Here is an 18,569-nt window from a genome sequence, read left to right as displayed (position 1 = left end):
TAGACATGAAAAAGGACTCGTAGGACTGCTAGATGGGACGAGCAAAAACCTAGCTTGAACAGTTTCAATGTCATGCTTGTTGATGGAGGCATATTTCCGTCGCCATTAATGCATGTGATGGCACGTTGTGCATTAGGAAGTGTAGTGATGATTTCAGCTCTGTGTTGCCATTAGTGGCTGAAGGGTTTGCTTTACACTGTGTTTATGTTTACCCGAGTAGTTCATCCCATTCCTCTCAGAAATGACGCTAATTGTTAAAAAAATCATGAATAAAATGAAATGGTTTCCGTGTTTCCGTGATAAGAAGGAACAATGCCAATACTACCGGCAATTAAATCCACAGCCTCGAGTATTGCGCCTTCCCGTTTCACCCCCACAGTAACAGCGAACAGCGATATCCGGGTCGGTCCTTTTTCTTAGAACAGCAGCCGAGTGCACATGCTGGATACACCCCCGAATGTATTCTGGTTTGTGTCGTTTGAGATTCGGCTTCCTGGCCTAAATAGCGTTGTAGAAAATATCTGTAACCGCAGCCTTGAAGCCAGCCCTTTTAGAACTTTACCACATGTGGCCTCCATTCACCCGGGAGGACTTGTTCACTTCAATCTCTTACATCTGTAATATAAACATTTACAGCCGACAGCCAGTCAGGGAAGGTTGTCATTCTTTTTAAAGTTGTAAAAAGTTGATTTTGAATGAACTTTAATGAGTACAAGTGGTAGTGGTTCTGGGTTAATGGTGTGTCGATGGTAAGGGTCTGTGATACACTAGAACTTTAGTCAGTGGGGATTTTGGTGATACACGTTTGTCTGTGGGGATTGTCTGTGATACAATTTCGTCTGTGGGGAGCGTCGGTGTTACACGTGTGTCTGGGGCAGTGTCTGTGTTAAACGTGTGTCTGGGGCAGTGTCTGTGTTAAACGTGTGTCTGGGGCAGTGTCTGTGAAACACATACGTGTCTTAGTGGTGATTTCACTGTTACGTGTGTCTGTGGGGAGCGTCGGTGTTACACGTGTGTCTGGGGCAGTGTCTGTGTTAAACGTGTGTCTGGGGCAGTGTCTGTGATACACATACGTGTCTAAGTGGTGATTTCACTGTTACGCGTGTGTCTGTGGGGAGCGTCGGTGTTACACGTGTCTTAGTGGTGATTTCGCTGTTACACGTGTGTCTGTGGGGAGCGTCGGTGTTACACGTGTGTCTGGGGCAGTGTCTGTGTTAAACGTGTGTCTGGGGCAGTGTCTGTGATACACGTACGTGTCTTAGTGGTTATTTCGCTGTTACACGTGTGTCTGTGGGGAGCGTCGGTGTTACACGTGTCTTAGTGGTGATTTCACTGTTACGCGTGTGTCTGTGGGGAGCGTCGGTGTTACACGTGTGTCTGGGGCAGTGTCTGTGTTAAACGTGTGTCTGGGGCAGTGTCTGTGATACACATACGTGTCTTAGTGGTGATTTCGCTGTTACACGTGTGTCTGTGGGGAGCGTCGGTGCGTCGGTGTTACACGTGTCTTCTGTGATACACATACGTGTCTTAGTGGTGATTTCACTGTTGCGCGTGTGTCTGTGGGGAGCGTCGGTGTTACACGTGTGTCTGGGGCAGTGTCTGTGATACACATACGTGTCTTAGTGGTGATTTCACTGTTGCGCGTGTGTCTGTGGGGAGCGTCGGTGTTACACGTGTGTCTGGGGCAGTGTCTGTGATACACGTACGTGTCTTAGTGGTGATTTCGCTGTTACACGTGTGTCTGTGGGGAGCGTCGGTGTTACACGTGTCTTAGTGGTGATTTCGCTGTTACACTTGTGTCTGTGGGGAGCGTCGGTGTTACACGTGTCTTAGTGGTGATTTCGCTGTTACACGTGTGTCTGTGGGGAGCGCCGGTGTTACACGTGTCTTAGTGGTGATTTCACTGTTACACTTGTGTCTGTGGGGAGCGTCGGTGTTACACGTGTGTCTGGGGCAGTGTCTGTGATACACATACGTGTCTTAGTGGTGATTTCGGTGTTACACGTGTGTGTGTGTGGAGTGTCTGTGATACACGTGTCTTAGTGGTGATTTCGGTGTTACGCGTGTGTCTGTGGGGAGCGTCGGTGATACACGTGTCTTAGTGTTGGTTTCGCTGTTACACGTGTGTCTGTGGGGAGTGTCTGTGATACACGTGTCTTAGTGGTGATTTCGCTGTTACACGTGTGTCTGTGGGGAGCGTCGGTGATACACGTGTCTTAGTGTTGGTTTCACTGTTACGCGTGTGTCTGTGGGGAGTGTCTGTGATACACGTGTCTTAGTGGTGATTTCGGTGTTACGTGTGTGTGTGTGGAGGGGGCGTCGGTGTTACACGTGTCTGTGTTATGTCATACAATAACGTGTCTTAGTGGTGATTTCGGTGTTACGCGTGTGTCTGTGGGGAGCGTCGGTGATACACATACGTGTCTTAGTGGTGGTTTTCGCTGTTACACGTGTGTCTGTGGGGAGTGTCTGTGATACACGTGTCTTAGTGGTGATTTCGCTGTTACACGTGTGTCTGTGGGGAGCGTCGGTGATACACGTGTCTTAGTGGTGATTTCACTGTTACGCGTGTGTCTGTGGGGAGTGTCTGTGATACACGTGTCTTAGTGGAGACTTCGCTGTTACGCGTGTGTCTGTGGGGAGCGTCGGTGTTACACGTGTCTTAGTGGTGATTTCACTGTTACGCGTGTGTCTGTGGGGAGCGTCGGTGATACACGTGTCTTAGTGGCGATTTCACTGTTACGCGTGTGTCTGTGGGGAGCGTCGGTGTTACACGTGTCTTAGTGGAGACTTCGCTGTTACACGTGTGTCTGGGGAGTAAAGGTCTGTGACACACACGTGTCTTAGTGGTGATTTCGCTGTTACGCGTGTGTCTGTGGGGAGCGTCGGTGTTACACGTCTTAGTGGTGATTTCGCTGTTACGCGTGTGTCTGTGGTGGGGAGCGTCGGTGTTACACGTGTCTTCTGTGGCGATTTCTGTGTTAAACGTGTGTCTGTGGGGAGCGTCAGTGTTAAACGTGTGTCTGAGGTGAGTGTCAGTGATACACATACGTGTCTGAGGGTGATTTCGGTGTTACACGTGTGTCTGAGGGAGCGTCAGTGATACACGTGTGTCTTAGTGGAGATTCACGGATGTTACACTGTGTCTGTGGGGAGCGTCGGTGTTACATGTGTGTCTGGGTGCAGTGTCAGTGATGCACGTGTGTCTGGGGCAGAACAGTGATCCACATACGTGTCTTAGGGTGATTTCGCAGTGATGCACCTGTGTCTGGGGTGAGCGTCAGTGATAGACCTGTGTCTGAGTGGTGAGTCAGTGATGCACGTGTGTCTGAGGTGAGCGTCGGTGATACACCTGTGTCTGAGGTGAGTGTCAGTGATGCAACTTGTCTGAGGTGAGAGTCTGGTGATTTCAGTGGTACTATATATATGGTTTGTGCCAGTATTGTATCAGTGATGAGCGTCAGTGCAACACGTGTGTACGTGGTGTGTCGGTGATACAGGTGTGTCTGTGTTGAGTGTCAGTGATACAGGTGTGTCTGTGTTGAGCGTCGGTGACACAGGTGTGTCTGTGTTGAGTGTCGGGGTTACAGGTGTGTCTGTGTTGAGTGTCAGTGATACAGTTGTGTCTGTGTTGAGTGTCAGTGATACAGGTGTGTCTGTTGAGTGTCGGTGATACAAGTGTGTCTGTGTTGAGTGTCAGTGATACAGGTGTGTCTGTGTTGAGTGTCAGTGATACAGGTGTGTCTGTGTTGAGTGTCAGTGATGCAGGTGTGTCTGTGTTGAGTGTCAGTGTTACAGGTGTGTCTGTGTTGAGCGTCGGTGTTACAGGTGTGTCTGTGTTGAGTGTCAGTGATACAGGTGTGTCTGTGTTGAGTGTCGGGGTTACAGGTGTGTCTGTGTTGAGTGTCAGTGATACAGTTGTGTCTGTGTTGAGTGTAAGTGATACAGGTGTGTCTGTGTTGAGTGTCGGTGTTACAGGTGTGTCTGTGTTGAGTGTCAGTGATACAGGTGTGTATTTGTTGAGCGTCGGTGATACAGGTGTGTCTGTGTTTAGTGTCAGTGATACAGGTGTGTCTGTGTTTAGTGTCAGTGATACAGGTGTGTCTGTGTTGAGTGTCAGTGATACAGGTGTGTCTGTGTTGAGTGTCGGGGTTACAGGTGTGTCTGTGTTTAGTGTCAGTGATACAGGTGTGTCTGTGTTGAGTGTCAGTGATACAGGTGTGTCTGTGTTGAGTGTCAGTGATACAGGTGTGTCTGTGTTGAGTGTCAGTGATACAGGTGTGTCTGTGTTGAGTGTCAGTGTTACAGGTGTGTCTGTGTTGAGTGTCAGTGTTACAGGTGTGTCTGTGTTGAGTGTCAGTGATACAGGTGTGTCTGTGTTGAGTGTCGGGGTTACAGGTGTGTCTGTGTTGAGTGTCAGTGATACAGTTGTGTCTGTGTTGAGTGTAAGTGATACAGGTGTGTCTGTGTTGAGTGTCGGTGTTACAGGTGTGTCTGTGTTGAGTGTCAGTGATACAGGTGTGTATTTGTTGAGCGTCGGTGATACAGGTGTGTCTGTGTTTAGTGTCAGTGATACAGGTGTGTCTGTGTTTAGTGTCAGTGATACAGGTGTGTCTGTGTTGAGTGTCAGTGATACAGGTGTGTCTGTGTTGAGTGTCAGTGATACAGGTGTGTCTGTGTTTAGTGTCAGTGATACAGGTGTGTCTGTGTTGAGTGTCAGTGATACAGGTGTGTCTGTGTTGAGTGTCGGGGTTACAGGTGTGTCTGTGTTAAGTGTCAGTGATACAGGTGTGTCTGTGTTGAGCGTCGGTGATACAGGCCTGTCTGTGTTGAGTGTCAGTGATGCAGGTGTGTCTGTGTTGAGTGTCAGTGATACAGGTGTGTCTGTGTTGATTGTCAGTGATACAGGTGTGTCTGTGTTGAGTGTCGGTGATACAGGTGTGTCTGTGTTGAGTGTCAGTGATACAGGTGTGTCTGTGTTGAGTATCAGTGATACAGGTGTGTCTGTATTGATTGTCAGTGATACAGGTGTGTCTGTGTTGAGTGTCCGGGTTACAGGTGTGTCTGTGTTGAGCGTCGGTGATACAGGTGTGTCTGTGTTGAGTGTCAGTGATACAGGTGTGTCTGTGTTGAGTGTCAGTGATACAGGTGTGTCTGTGTTGAGTGTCCGGGTTACAGGTGTGTCTGTGTTGAGCGTCGGTGATACAGGTGTGTCTGTGTTAAGGTCAGTGATACAGGTGTGTCTGTGTTGAGTGTCAGTGATACAGGTGTGTCTGTGTTAAGTGTCAGTGATCCAGGTGTGTCTGTGTTGAGTGTCAGTGATACAGGTGTGTCTGTGTTGAGTGTCAGTGATACAGGTGTGTCTGTGTTGAGTGTCAGTGATACAGGTGTGTCTGTGTTGAGTGTCAGTGATACAGGTGTGTCTGTGTTGAGTGTCAGTGATACAGGTGTGTCTGTGTTGAGTGTCAGTGATACAGGTGTGTCTGTGTTGAGTGTCAGTGATACAGGTGTGTTTGTGTTGAGTGTCAGTGATACAGGTGTGTCTGTGTTAAGTGTCAGTGATACAGGTGTGTCTGTGTTGAGTGTCAGTGATACAGGTGTGTCTGTGTTGAGTGTCATTGATACAGGTGTGTCTGTGTTGAGCGTCGTTGTTACAGGTGTGTCTGTGTTCAGTGTCAGTGATACAGGTGTGTCTGTGTTGAGTGTCAGTGATGCAGTGTCTGTGTTAAGTGTCAGTGATACAGGTGTGTCTGTGTTAAGTGTCGGTGATACAGAGCCTGTCTGTGTTGAGTGTCAGTGATACAGGTGTCTGTGTTAAGTGTCAGTGATACAGGTGTGTCTGTGTTGAGTGTCAGTGATACAGGTGTGTCTGTGTTGAGTATCATTGATACAGGTGTGTCTGTGTTGAGCGTCGTTATTACAGAGTGTCTGTGTTCAGTGTCAGTGATACAGGTGTGTCTGTGTTGAGTGTCAGTGATACAGGTGTCTGTGTTAAGTAATCAGTGATACAGGTGTGTCTGTGTTGAGTGTCAGTGATACAGGTGTGTCTGTGTTGAGTGTCAGTGATACAGAGTGTGTCTGTATTGATTGTCGGTGATACAGGTGTGTCTGTGTTGAGTGTCCGGGTTACAGGTGTGTCTGTGTTGAGCGTCAGTGATACAGGTGTGTCTGTGTTGAGTGTCGGGGTTACAGGTGTGTCTGTGTTGAGTGTCAGTGATACAGTTGTGTCTGTGTTGAGTGTAAGTGATACAGGTGTGTCTGTGTTGAGTGTCGGTGTTACAGGTGTGTCTGTGTTGAGTGTCAGTGATACAGGTGTGTATTTGTTGAGCGTCGGTGATACAGGTGTGTCTGTGTTTAGTGTCAGTGATACAGGTGTGTCTGTGTTTAGTGTCAGTGATACAGGTGTGTCTGTGTTGAGTGTCAGTGATACAGGTGTGTCTGTGTTGAGTGTCGGGTTACAGGTGTGTCTGTGTTTAGTGTCAGTGATACAGGTGTGTCTGTGTTGAGTGTCAGTGATACAGGTGTGTCTGTGTTGAGTGTCAGTGATACAGGTGTGTCTGTGTTGAGTGTCAGTGATGCAGGTGTGTCTGTGTTGAGTGTCAGTGTTACAGGTGTGTCTGTGTTGAGCGTCAGTGTTACAGGTGTGTGTCTGTGTTGAGTGTCAGTGATACAGGTGTGTCTGTGTTGAGTGTCGGGGTTACAGGTGTGTCTGTGTTGAGTGTCAGTGATACAGTTGTGTCTGTGTTGAGTGTAAGTGATACAGGTGTGTCTGTGTTGGTGTCGGTGTTACAGGTGTCTGTGTTGAGTGTCAGTGATACAGGTGTGTTTGTTGAGCCGTCGGTGATACAGGTGTGTCTGTGTTTAGTGTCAGTGATACAGGTGTGTCTGTGTTTAGTGTCAGTGATACAGGTGTGTCTGTGTTGAGTGTCAGTGATACAGGTGTGTCTGTGTTGAGTGTCAGGGTTACAGGTGTGTCTGTGTTTAGTGTCAGTGATACAGGTGTGTCTGTGTTGAGTGTCAGTGATACAGGTGTGTCTGTGTTGAGTGTCGGGGTTACAGGTGTGTCTGTGTTAAGTGTCAGTGATACAGGTGTGTCTGTGTTGAGCGTCGGTGATACAGGCCTGTCTGTGTTGAGTGTCAGTGATGCAGGTGTGTCTGTGTTGAGTGTCAGTGATACAGGTGTGTCTGTGTTGATTGTCGGTGATACAGGTGTGTCTGTGTTGAGTGTCGGTGATACAGGTGTGTCTGTGTTGAGTGTCAGTGATACAGGTGTGTCTGTGTTGAGTGTCAGTGATACAGGTGTGTCTGTATTGATTGTCGGTGATACAGGTGTGTCTGTGTTGAGTGTCCGGGTTACAGGTGTGTCTGTGTTGAGCGTCGGTGATACAGGTGTGTCTGTGTTGAGTGTCAGTGATACAGGTGTGTCTGTGTTGAGTGTCAGTGATACAGGTGTGTCTGTGTTGAGTGTCCGGGTTACAGGTGTGTCTGTGTTGAGCGTCGGTGATACAGGTGTGTCTGTGTTAAGTGTCAGTGATACAGGTGTGTCTGTGTTGAGTGTCAGTGATACAGGTGTGTCTGTGTTAAGTGTCAGTGATCCAGGTGTGTCTGTGTTGAGGGTCAGTGATACAGGTGTGTCTGTGTTGAGTGTCAGTGATACAGGTGTGTCTGTGTTGAGTGTCAGTGATACAGGTGTGTCTGTGTTGAGTGTCAGTGATACAGGTGTGTCTGTGTTGAGTGTCAGTGATACAGGTGTGTCTGTGTTGAGTGTCAGTGATACAGGTGTGTCTGTGTTGAGTGTCAGTGAATGATACAGGTGTGTTTGTGTTGAGTGTCAGTGATACAGGTGTGTCTGTGTTAAGTGTCAGTGATACAGGTGTGTCTGTGTTGAGTGTCAGTGATACAGGTGTGTCTGTGTTGAGTGTCATTGATACAGGTGTGTCTGTGTTGAGCGTCGTTGTTACAGGTGTGTCTGTGTTCAGTGTCAGTGATACAGGTGTGTCTGTGTTTAGTGTCAGTGATACAGGTGTGTCTGTGTTTAGTGTCAGTGATACAGGTGTGTCTGTGTTGAGTGTCGGTGATACAGGTGTGTCTGTGTTAAGTGTCAGTGATACAGGTGTGTCTGTGTTAAGTGTCGGTGATACAGGCCTGTCTGTGTTGAGTGTCAGTGATACAGGTGTGTCTGTGTTGAGCGTCGGTGATACAGGTGTGTCTGTTGAGTGTCGGTGACACAGGTGTGTCTGTGTTAAGTGTCAGTGTTACAGGTGTGTCTGTGTTGAGTGTCAGTGATACAGGTGTGTCTGTTGAGTGTCGGTGATACAGGTGTGTCTGTGTTAAGTGTCAGTGATACAGGTGTGTCTGTGTTGAGCGTCGGTGATACAGGTGTGTGTGTTGAGTGTCGGTGATACAAGTGTGTCTGTGTTGAGTGTCAGTGATACAGGTGTGTCTGTGTTGAGTGTCAGTGATACAGGTGTGTCTGTGTTGAGTGTCAGTGATGCAGGTGTATCTAAGTTGAGTGTCAGTGTTACAGGTGTGTCTGTGTTGAGCGTCGGTGTTACAGGTGTGTCTGTGTTGAGTGTCAGTGATACAGGTGTGTCTGTGTTGAGTGTCAGTGATACAGGTGTGTCTGTGTTGAGTGTCAGTGATACAGGTGTGTCTGTGTTGAGTGTCGGGGTTACAGGTGTGTCTGTGTTGAGTGTCAGTGATACAGGTGTGTCTGTGTTGAGCGTCAGTGATACAGGTGTGTCTGTGTTGAGTGTCGGTGATACAGGTGTGTCTGTGTTGAGCCTCGGTGATGCAGGTGTGTCTGTGTTGAGTGTCAGTGATACAGGTGTGTCTGTTTAGTGTCGGTGATACTGGTGTGTCTGTGTTAAGTGTCAGTGATACAGGTGTGTCTGTGTTGAGTGTCAGTGATACAGGTGTGTCTGTGTTGAGCGTCGGTGACACAGGTGTGTCTGTTTAGTGTCGGTGATACAGGTGTGTCTGTGTTAAGTGTCAGTGATACAGGTGTGTCTGTGTTGAGCGTCGGTGATACAGGTGTGTCTGCTGAGTGTCGGGGCTACAGGTGTGTCTGTGGTAAGCTACAATGCAATATGTATTGTGTCCAGGCTGAGATTAAAATCTGTTCAGCATGTAGCTACAGTGCAGTTATTGTGGATGCTATTATTGCAACAGACCTTCGTTCAGAGCACACATCCTGTTTAGATGAAATAGTTACAAGACAGCACAGAGCACGTATATGAATAGTTGTATTTGTGCAGTTGTGGACGCCGAACCGAACGACAAATTGCCATTCTATAATGCTAAACACATTGAATATGATAGCAACTAGTGTGTGTGCCCGATAGACGGAAATGTGCAGCACATGAGGCGACCTATCTTCCTCTCTTATTTGATGATAATTAACTTGCAAGAGTGGGAGATTTGTTTAGACATACCGCCACACAGGGCTTTGACATGAAAAGCTGCAAGATTAGATAAGTGCACCAACAAATCATGGAGGAATTTAAAGAGTTTTCTCTTGTCTTTCTCCCGAAGTTTCCAACTACCTGCAATGGAGGACGATTTAACGCTGACTTCAGCCCGTAGGTCATGCAGTAGTGGATATGTACACAGAAATATGAACTTGTTCAATTACCCTCTCGGTGATATGAAGTTCAAACTCTTATTCACATTCAGCGATAAAATTCCGCTGGTGTGATGCATTTGGTGTTTATGTATCACACGTTCCCATTTTCCGGTTTTGTGTTGTTGATCTCTGAACTGAACGCTCCGACTGCAAACATGTACTCCGTGGCAGCCCTTCACTCGGGCATTGCACAACTGCATTTTATATCCCCTGCAAGACCTATGTAACGACACATCCTAGTTATGGTGTCGCTAACATGGGATCCAACTTAAACCCGGTGACCATTTTCGGCCATTATTCAGTCGGCGTGCATCATTATGAATTTTGATATGCTTGACGTATTGGATAAGCAAAATAACACAGAGTACGTTTTCTGGTATACTTGGATTTTTGGACAAACGTTTGCCGTTCACTTACCCGCGCTTTTAGCTCGCCTTACTAAGGTCACGTTAACTTATGTCTCGGCTTATCTGGGGTCTGTTGTCTGTAACCAGTCTCTTGTTAGAGATTACCAGATGATTGAAGCTGCTGCTTGTTGTATTTGTTCCCATCAGTCATGACCGCTGAATTTGGCCAGAGGATCGATAAGTCTTGAATACGGCCCATATTGAACAAACTTTATGGATAACAACTTCTTTTAGTTCGTGAGTGCGACGTTTCGATACAGATTCTTGTACCGTTGTCAAGTAGTAATGGAACATAAAGAGGAGGGATGTGTATATATATTGATTGTAACAAAGAAAACAACATGATTAACACAATTGGCAAGGTAGTAAGCTGATAAAGCCAGTGAGTTGAGGTAAGGCGTGGAAGCCAGAGTACATCTCTCACAGTCACGAAATGAAAGTGACTGAGTATGGTTTTACGCCGCTTTTAGCAATATTCCAGCAATATCACGGCGGGGGACACCAGAAGTAGGCTTCACACATTGTACCCATGTGGGGAATCGAACCAGGGCCTTCGGCGTGACAAGCGAACGCTTTAACTATTAGGCTACCCCACCGCCCCCACGGAATTACCGATGTTATTATCCATAACGTTTGTTCAATATTGTACTTCCCAACTTCTTAAATGCCACTGAAAGAAGTTGAAAATGGCCGACACAGTAGCCATATTGGAAACGCTATCTGTGGCAATTTCTGTGCGAAATATTTGAAGGGTTGGCATGTGTATGAGTGGTTAGTGGTTAGTGGCAGGAGAGATTCTTCGACTTTCTCAGCAGTCGGACACATAGATACGTCAACATTAAATTTGCAGTAAGCGAATGCTGGAGCACGACTTAATGTGTCCATGGCCCAACACAAGAGCCTCAATACATGCTACATTGCACTTGTCGTCTCGGTTCCTGCTTGTATACACCGTTTGTGGGAATCGGCTCCTCGTGTAAATATTTATCTCACAGCTGTGAGTTTTTAAAATCATTTGGATCTTTTACTTCTTTAAGCAAACTAGTTGCGCTGCTAATGAGATTACATCAAATTTACGTAGTGTTGTTTACAGTGAAGCTTTTCTTCTACTGATAACTCTACGGAGAAAGTGCAGTGAAGCTTTTCTTTGCAGACACGTTCAGCGAATGTTCCATTTACGCGCAAAACATATGTAAATTTGATGCTTTGGAATCGACTACTGTTAGCCTTATTCTGTTTATGATAAGTGATCGCAAAATGCAACCATTCACAGTACACTACGGATTCCAGATCTCTTGTTTAATAGTAGAGTAAAAGGAGATGACAGGTGTCAAAAATATTCACCCAAGAGTCATATTTAGATGTACATAGGAGCGTCTTGTATAGAGCTCCACAGGAGAATTATGATACAGGCGTTACGTGGTTCAATTCAGGATATGGACACCTGCTCCATGCATCATCCTGTAACTGCTATTGTTCGGGAACTGTTTTGAATCGGCACTTGCTTGTCGTATTTTGAAGCGTGTTCGTAATAAGTAAACGTGTCCCTCCTAGATTGAAGCGTCTTCGTCCTAGATTGCAGTGTGTTTGTCCTAGATTGCATCGTGTTTGTCCTAAATAGATGTATGTTCGACAAGATAGAAGCGTGTTCGTCCTAGACTGAACTGTGTTCATCCAAGATTGAAGCCTGTCGTCCAAGAATGAAGTGTGTTCGTCCTAGATTGAAGCGTTTTCGTCCTAGACTGAAGCCTGTTCGTCCTAGACTGAAGTGTGTTCATCCTAGATTGAAGCCTGTCGTCCCAGAATGAAGTGTGTTCGTCTTAGATTGAAGCATGTTCGTCCTAGACTGAACTGTGTTCATCCAAGATTGAAGCCTGTCGTCCAAGAATGAAGTGTGTTCGTCCTAGATTGAAGCGTTTTCGTCCTAGACTGAAGCTTGTTCGTCCTAGACTGAAGTGTGTTCATCCTAGATTGAAGCGTTTTCGTTCTTCAATACAGTGTACATGCACATGCTAATAAAGAGTATATCAAAGTCAACAAGACGCCTCAGCTATGAGGCTGTTGGAACCAATGTTCAGTGACTTGATGAGAGCAGTAAAACGAGATGTTGCCTCAAGTGTACTAAATCCTCCCCGTGTAGATAAACCCGTGTCCTGGTTCCTTCACTCTCGGTGTTAGATGCACGGGGCAACACAAAACGGCCTTAAAAAACTCGAATTACTCACCATGCAATGAGAAATGCACGTGAGAATTTGGTGTTAAAGAATGTTCCCTATACATAGTTTTTGTTACATATTCGTGCTTCCATCCAGCCATGTCAAGGGAAAGTTATCTGAAAGATATTATTTCACACCGATACATATAAATTGAAACGTAATTCGTGGGGAACGTTTCAGTGTACAAGCAGTGGGGCTGTACTACGTAGAGGGTAAAGTCCGAGTAACTCTCCATTCCTTAAAAATAATGGAGCCGAGGCCCCGGAGGGGCCGAGGCACATTATTTTAAAGGAATGGAGAGTTACGAGGATATTACCCTACTTAAATTACATTCGAAGTATTGGGAATATTGCTGTTATCAAAATTAAATGTCAAAATGACAAAATGAAGGTTTCATTTTGAAACTGGTACTCATCGCTCCATTCCTGAAAAGTAATGGAGCGAACAGACAATGGAATGACGTCACAAATGTAATTTAACGAGGATTAAGTCAATGAACATCTCAGTCATACAAATTGTGTTAAAGTAACGCTGGACTGAACAACAGGCTATCCCTCATACCCCGGAGCGGCGGTAGGCAGGGGGCGTTACGCGGTGGTAGGGGGGAGTGAGGGCTGCGAGAGAGGTGATAGGGTGTCGGGGATAGATGAAGCTAGTGCTGGAGAGCTGCAGATGAAGAGGCTGGATACACACTAACCGCGATCCTTGGAACCTGTGTTTGTCAACCCTCCCTACTGATGTAGACGTGCACGTCTCGGATGATGTTGCTGCCAGTGTTGTAGATAGCTAATTAAGTTGACAGGTGAGTTGACGATAGATACAGGTGAGCCTTACAGAGCCTAGATGAAAGTCTGAATGACTCGAGCACGGTGTGCACTCTGTGGTTGAGGACAGACACGAGGTTTTGGAGGAGTTGTAACTTGTACTGTTCGTGTTCCAGGAGGACCAGTCGGGACAGGAGGACATGGCGTTCTGTATGATGCTGATGAGGAAGAAGGTCCACTATTTCCCTGTCTTCACCTGGCTCTTCATCATCGTTTCCTTCTTCATCTGGTCAGTATCACTTTATATCGGTCCACTACACTGTATAACTATATATACTGTTTACTGCATGTGTAGGGAAATACCTGTAACCGACAGGCATACCCTAAATATCCGGCCATGATAATGGACCTGTAGAATGTAAGGACAAGCACGAGTCAGAATACGTGGAACGATGTGGAATCTGCTGATGTGAACAGAGAGATCAGGTGAAGGTGAAATGAACGTTTCTGACCTCTCGTTACACCAGACAGAAGGTTTATCTGTTGTGCTCTCCCGTTGAGAGACAGCCGTTACAGGTAGTAAGTCACATTACCTGGAGCGTAATGAGCTGATTCCACTCCTCCCTCACGCTCCGTTATCGCCATCGCTCGACCGGTACGTCGGAACACTGCATAGATGCTGTCAATGTTCTTCACTGCCAGACTGTGTAAGGTGTTGGGCAACAGATAAATGTATATGTTAATTCATTATATATTGCATAGTTATGGTCTTGCTCTTTGAGGGGCGGTGGGGTTGTCAAGTGGTTAAAGCGTGCGCTCGTCACGCCGAAGACCGAGTTCGATTCCCGACATGGGTACAGTATGTGAAGCCCATTTCCGGTGTCCCCCGCCGTGATTTTGCTGGAATATTGCTAAAACCGGCGTAAAACTAAACTCCCTCCCTCTCTTGCTCTTTGAAAACCTTCACTTTCATTGCAAAAGTACATTTGTTGACGCTATGTACCTACAACTCCAATGTTACTCGCCCAATGAAGCTGGAATTTTGCACAGATACAGGAGTATTGATACACACGACTAGATGTCGGCCCGCTTTACATAAGCCTCGTTTTGGTCAATTATCAAATAATTTAGATGGGTTGCAGAGTTACTGCCGTTCACTCCAGTTGTTATGTAGGCATCAAGGTGTGTCGCACATGGCGATGGATGTAGTTGAGTTTAGAGTATCAATGCACCTAGATCGTCTGTAAATCTGCAATGCCATTATCATGTTCAAAGGATTTCTTTAGCAAAAAACCTCCACATTTGAAGTTTTCTTTCTAAGGATCTAGATTCTGAGTGTTTTTCATCACCCTCCGCACTGGCACACAAAACATGAAAGCACGTCCTTCCCTGTTAAAAGATAGCAGAATGACAGGCTTCATGTTGTCTTGAAGATCTAGAAGATTGCTCTATGATGAACCTCGCGTATTTAGCCCCGTAACACTTTTTTATAAACCACTCAAGCAGTTCACGGTGAGGCGTACGTACGATGTGTTCACACGGCAATTGTATTTCCGTCCTCCGTACCTCCCACTGATCTGTTTAGCAATAGAACACTCGTCTGTTGGGTGAATGAAAGAATAACCGTGTAATGACCGCCATGTTTGTTTGTGTTACAGCTGTAACCAACCATCATGTCGTTATGTAGTTCAGTAATGACAGGAGTCATCTGGTTGATGGCGGTGTTTATTGTATCTGGCCCCGGCACAGATTAATTACGATATAAGGTGGCCAGAGTAGACCCCACTCAACGCCTTATGTTGTACCACTTGTCTGTAGATGTTACCTAGACTTGAACAGGTCTCTAAGATAAAAATTAAAAGTTAAAGTGATAATTTCTAAAACATAATAAATAAGAGACTGGGGTACTGTCCGCGTATCTAGACTTACCTCTTTGAAGGATAGAATTACTATACGTCCGTGGGCTCAGCGTTCAGTACAGCCTTGGAGCAAGGCTAGATGTTGCCTTTCTCGAGGAATATCCATACACACACATTCTCAGGCTAATTCCCTTAGTACTCATATTTACAGATATGTTCACTCACACACAGTAAGTTATAATACTTTAAATATACCACAAGTGTTAATCAGGATTTGAATTATAACCACTGACAACGTGTTAATGCTGTGTTTGCCCGTGCACATTGAAGAAATAACTTGCTGTGAATTTTATCCTTCATGGTTTCACTCAAGGCAGCTGATAACTCTGTGGATTAAGGGATTATTTACATAGCCAATTATCTGGTATATTTATACAGTTAGGTTTGGTAGTTATTGGGTTATCGTGTGAGTATATAAGTTAATATAATAACATACAAAACATTTTGCTTATAAAATTGGCGCGTCTGGAAAAACAAACGTGGAAAACCCATCTTGTAAGTGTGTTACAGCTATGAAATAACCATCTTGTATGTGTGTTACAGCTATGAAATAACCATCTTGTATGTTTGTTACAGCTATGAAATGACATCTTGTATGTGTGTTACAGCTATGAAATAACATCTTGTATGTGTGTTACAGCTATGAAATAACATCTTGTATGTGTGTTACAGCTATGAAATAACATCTTTTATGTGTGTTACAGCTATGAAATAACCGTCGTATATGTGTATGTAATATTACTCTATATGTATAACTGCTTTAGTAGAAAGTGTTACAGCTGTAGAATAACCGCTATGTGTATTGTTACTGCTACAGACTAAATCGCTGTTGTGTTGTATCTGTAGAATAACTGCCTTGTGTGTTACAGCTGTATAATAACCGCTGTGTATTGAGTTATAGAATAATCACTATGTACTCTGTGTTACAGCTATAAAAACGCTTTTGTGTTATAAAATAACCGCTGGGTGTATTGTGTCAAAATGACGCAAAAAACATTTACAGCTATGGAATAACCATTGTGTGTATATGTAATTACCTCTTTGCACATTGTAGCTATAGAAAAACCGCTATGTGTATTTTGTAACAGCTGTAGAGAAACCGCTGTTAGCAGTGTATTGCAGCTATAGAGTGTGGGGAGTTTATTGTGGGTTCATTGTATTGCACCTATTTAATAACTACTATGTTTAATATGTTACAGCTATGGTATAGCAGTCGCCCATGGTCACGTGGAGCCAGATTTCCCCTACATCAGGTAAACAGGCTGCATGTGTACACATACTGGTATTGCTTTGTACACAAGGACAGACCAGTGGTTTAGTGCATGTCATCAAACAGCAGCAGCTTTAGGTGAAAATGACTCTCATATATTTTCTGAGAAGCTAAGAACTTTCTCAGTGAAAGTACACCCATACAGTGGTTGTCAGTGAAAGTACACCTATAGAGTGGTTGTCAGTGACAGTACACCTATAGAGTGGTTGTCAGTGACAGTACACCTATACAGTGGTTGTCAGTGAAAGTACACCCATACAGTGGTTGTCAGTGAAAGTACACCTATAGAGTGGTTGTCAGTGAAAGTACACCCATACAGTGGTTGTCAGTGAAAGTACACCTATACAGTGGTTGTCAGTGAAAGTACACCCATACAGTGGTTGTCAGTGAAGGTACACCCATACAGTGGTTGTCAGTGAAAGTACACCCATACAGTGGTTGTCAGTGACAGTACACCCATACAGTGATTGTCAGTGAAAGTACACCCATACTGTGGTTGTCAGTGAAAGTACACCTATACAGTGGTTGTCAGTGAAAGTACACCCATACAGTGGTTGTCAGTGAAAGTACACCCATACAGTGGTTGTCAGTGAAAGTACACCCATACAGTGGTTGTCAGTGAAAGTACACCTATACAGTGGTTGTCAGTGACAGTACACCCATACAGTGGTTGTCAGTGAAAGTACACCCATACAGTGGTTGTCAGTGACAGTACACCCATACAGTGGTTGTCAGTGAAAGTACACCCATACAGTGGTTGTCAGTGAAAGTACACCCATACAGTGGTTGTCAGTGAAAGTACACCCATACAGTGGTTGTCAGTGAAAGTACACCCATACAGTGGTTTGTCAGTGAAAGTACACCCATACAGTGATTGTCAGTGAAAGTACACCCATACAGTGCTTGTCAGTGAAAGTACACCCATACAGTGCTTGTCAGTGAAAGTACACCCATACAGTGAAGTACACCCAGTGACAGTACACCCATACAGTGTGATTGTCAGTGAAAGTACACCCATACAGTGGTTGTCAGTGAAAGTACACCCATACAGTGGTTGTCAGTGAAAGTACACCCATACAGTGGTTGTTGTCAGTGAAAGTACACCCATACAGTGGTTGTCAGTGACAGTACACCCATACAGTGGTTGTCAGTGACAGTACACCTATGCAGTGGTACAGTGAAAGTACACCCATACAGTGGTTGTCAGTGACAGTACACCCATATAGTTGTCAGTGGTTGTCAGTGACACCCATGCAGTGTTGAGTATACCCATTGTCAGTGAGTTGTCAGTGACAGTACACCCATACAGTGGTTGTCAGTGAAAGTACACCCATACAGTGCTTGTCAGTGAAAGTACACCCATACAGTGGTTGTCAGTGAAAGTACACCCATACAGTGATTGTCAGTGAAAGTACACCCATACAGTGATTGTCAGTGAAAGTACACCCATACAGTGGTTGTCAGTGAAAGTACACCCATACAGTGATTGTCAGTGAAAGTACACCCATACAGTGGTTGTCAGTGAAAGTACACCCATACAGTGATTGTCAGTGAAAGTACACCCATACAGTGATTGTCAGTGAAAGTACACCCATACAGTGGTTGTCAGTGAAAGTACACCCATACAGTGATTGTCAGTGAAAGTACACCCATACAGTGGTTGTCAGTGAAAGTACACCCATACAGTGTTTGTCAGTGACAGTACACCCATACAGTGGTTGTCAGTGAAAGTACACCCATACAGTGGTTGTCAGTGAAAGTACACCCATACAGTGATTGTCAGTGAAAGTACACCCATACAGTGATTGTCAGTGAAAGTACACCCATACAGTGTAGTTGTCATTGAAAGTACACCCATACAGTGATTGTCAGTGAAAGTACACCCATACAGTGGTTGTCGTTGCAGCTATACCGCCATCAAGACGCCAGAGAGATGCTACTTCAGCCAACTGATCAACTTCGGGGCGTGTCTGTGTGAGTATCCTAGTTCAAGCGTGAAGACCCTGGTTAGAACTGATCTTCAGTAACCCATGCTTATCGTAAGAGTCGACTAACGGGATCAGGTGGTCAGGCTCGCTGACTTGGTTGACACATGTCATCGTATGCCAAGTGCGTACTTCTTTGCTCATGATGTTGATCACTAGATTGTCTGGACCAGGCTCAATTATTTACAGAACGACGCCATATAATTGGAATGTTGAAAACAGTTTCTGCATTGTGTATATATCTATACCACTTGCCTGTGGTGTCAGATATACTGTTTTGTGTGGATGAGATAAGCTTGTCCGTCCACATCCGGGTCTCTCCTGATCGAGCATACAGAGATGTCGGACCTAATGAGTCATACTGCTCCAATAGACACAGAACC

At 45.3% G+C, this 18,569-nt stretch overlaps 1 protein-coding gene across 4 annotated transcripts in view; it reads left to right on the top strand.

Moving 5' to 3' along the window:
• Positions 1–18,569, top strand: part of LOC124261990 (DNA damage-regulated autophagy modulator protein 1-like) — a 75,550-nt gene that overhangs the window by 46,566 nt on the left and 10,415 nt on the right. For 2 of the 4 annotated variants that reach the window (XM_046696374.1, XM_046696372.1), the window contains exons 2-4: positions 13,189–13,301; positions 16,131–16,184; positions 18,093–18,175. In XM_046696374.1, the coding sequence (XP_046552330.1) occupies positions 13,213–13,301; positions 16,131–16,184; positions 18,093–18,175 (226 nt within the window). In that variant the 5' untranslated portion in view covers positions 13,189–13,212. Of the gene's footprint in view, positions 1–12,870; positions 13,051–13,188; positions 13,302–16,130; positions 16,185–18,092; positions 18,176–18,569 lie in introns of those variants that run through there. The other 2 variants (XM_046696373.1, XM_046696375.1) reach the window with 2 other exon arrangements.

The sequence above is a fragment of the Haliotis rubra genome, unplaced genomic scaffold, assembly GCF_003918875.1.
Source record: "Haliotis rubra isolate DU_JTF1 unplaced genomic scaffold, ASM391887v1 Scf82, whole genome shotgun sequence".
NCBI classification, from domain to species: Eukaryota; Metazoa; Mollusca; class Gastropoda; order Lepetellida; family Haliotidae; genus Haliotis; species Haliotis rubra.
Note: the sequence above shows the minus strand (reverse complement) of the source record. Positions and strands in the feature narration are given on the sequence as shown.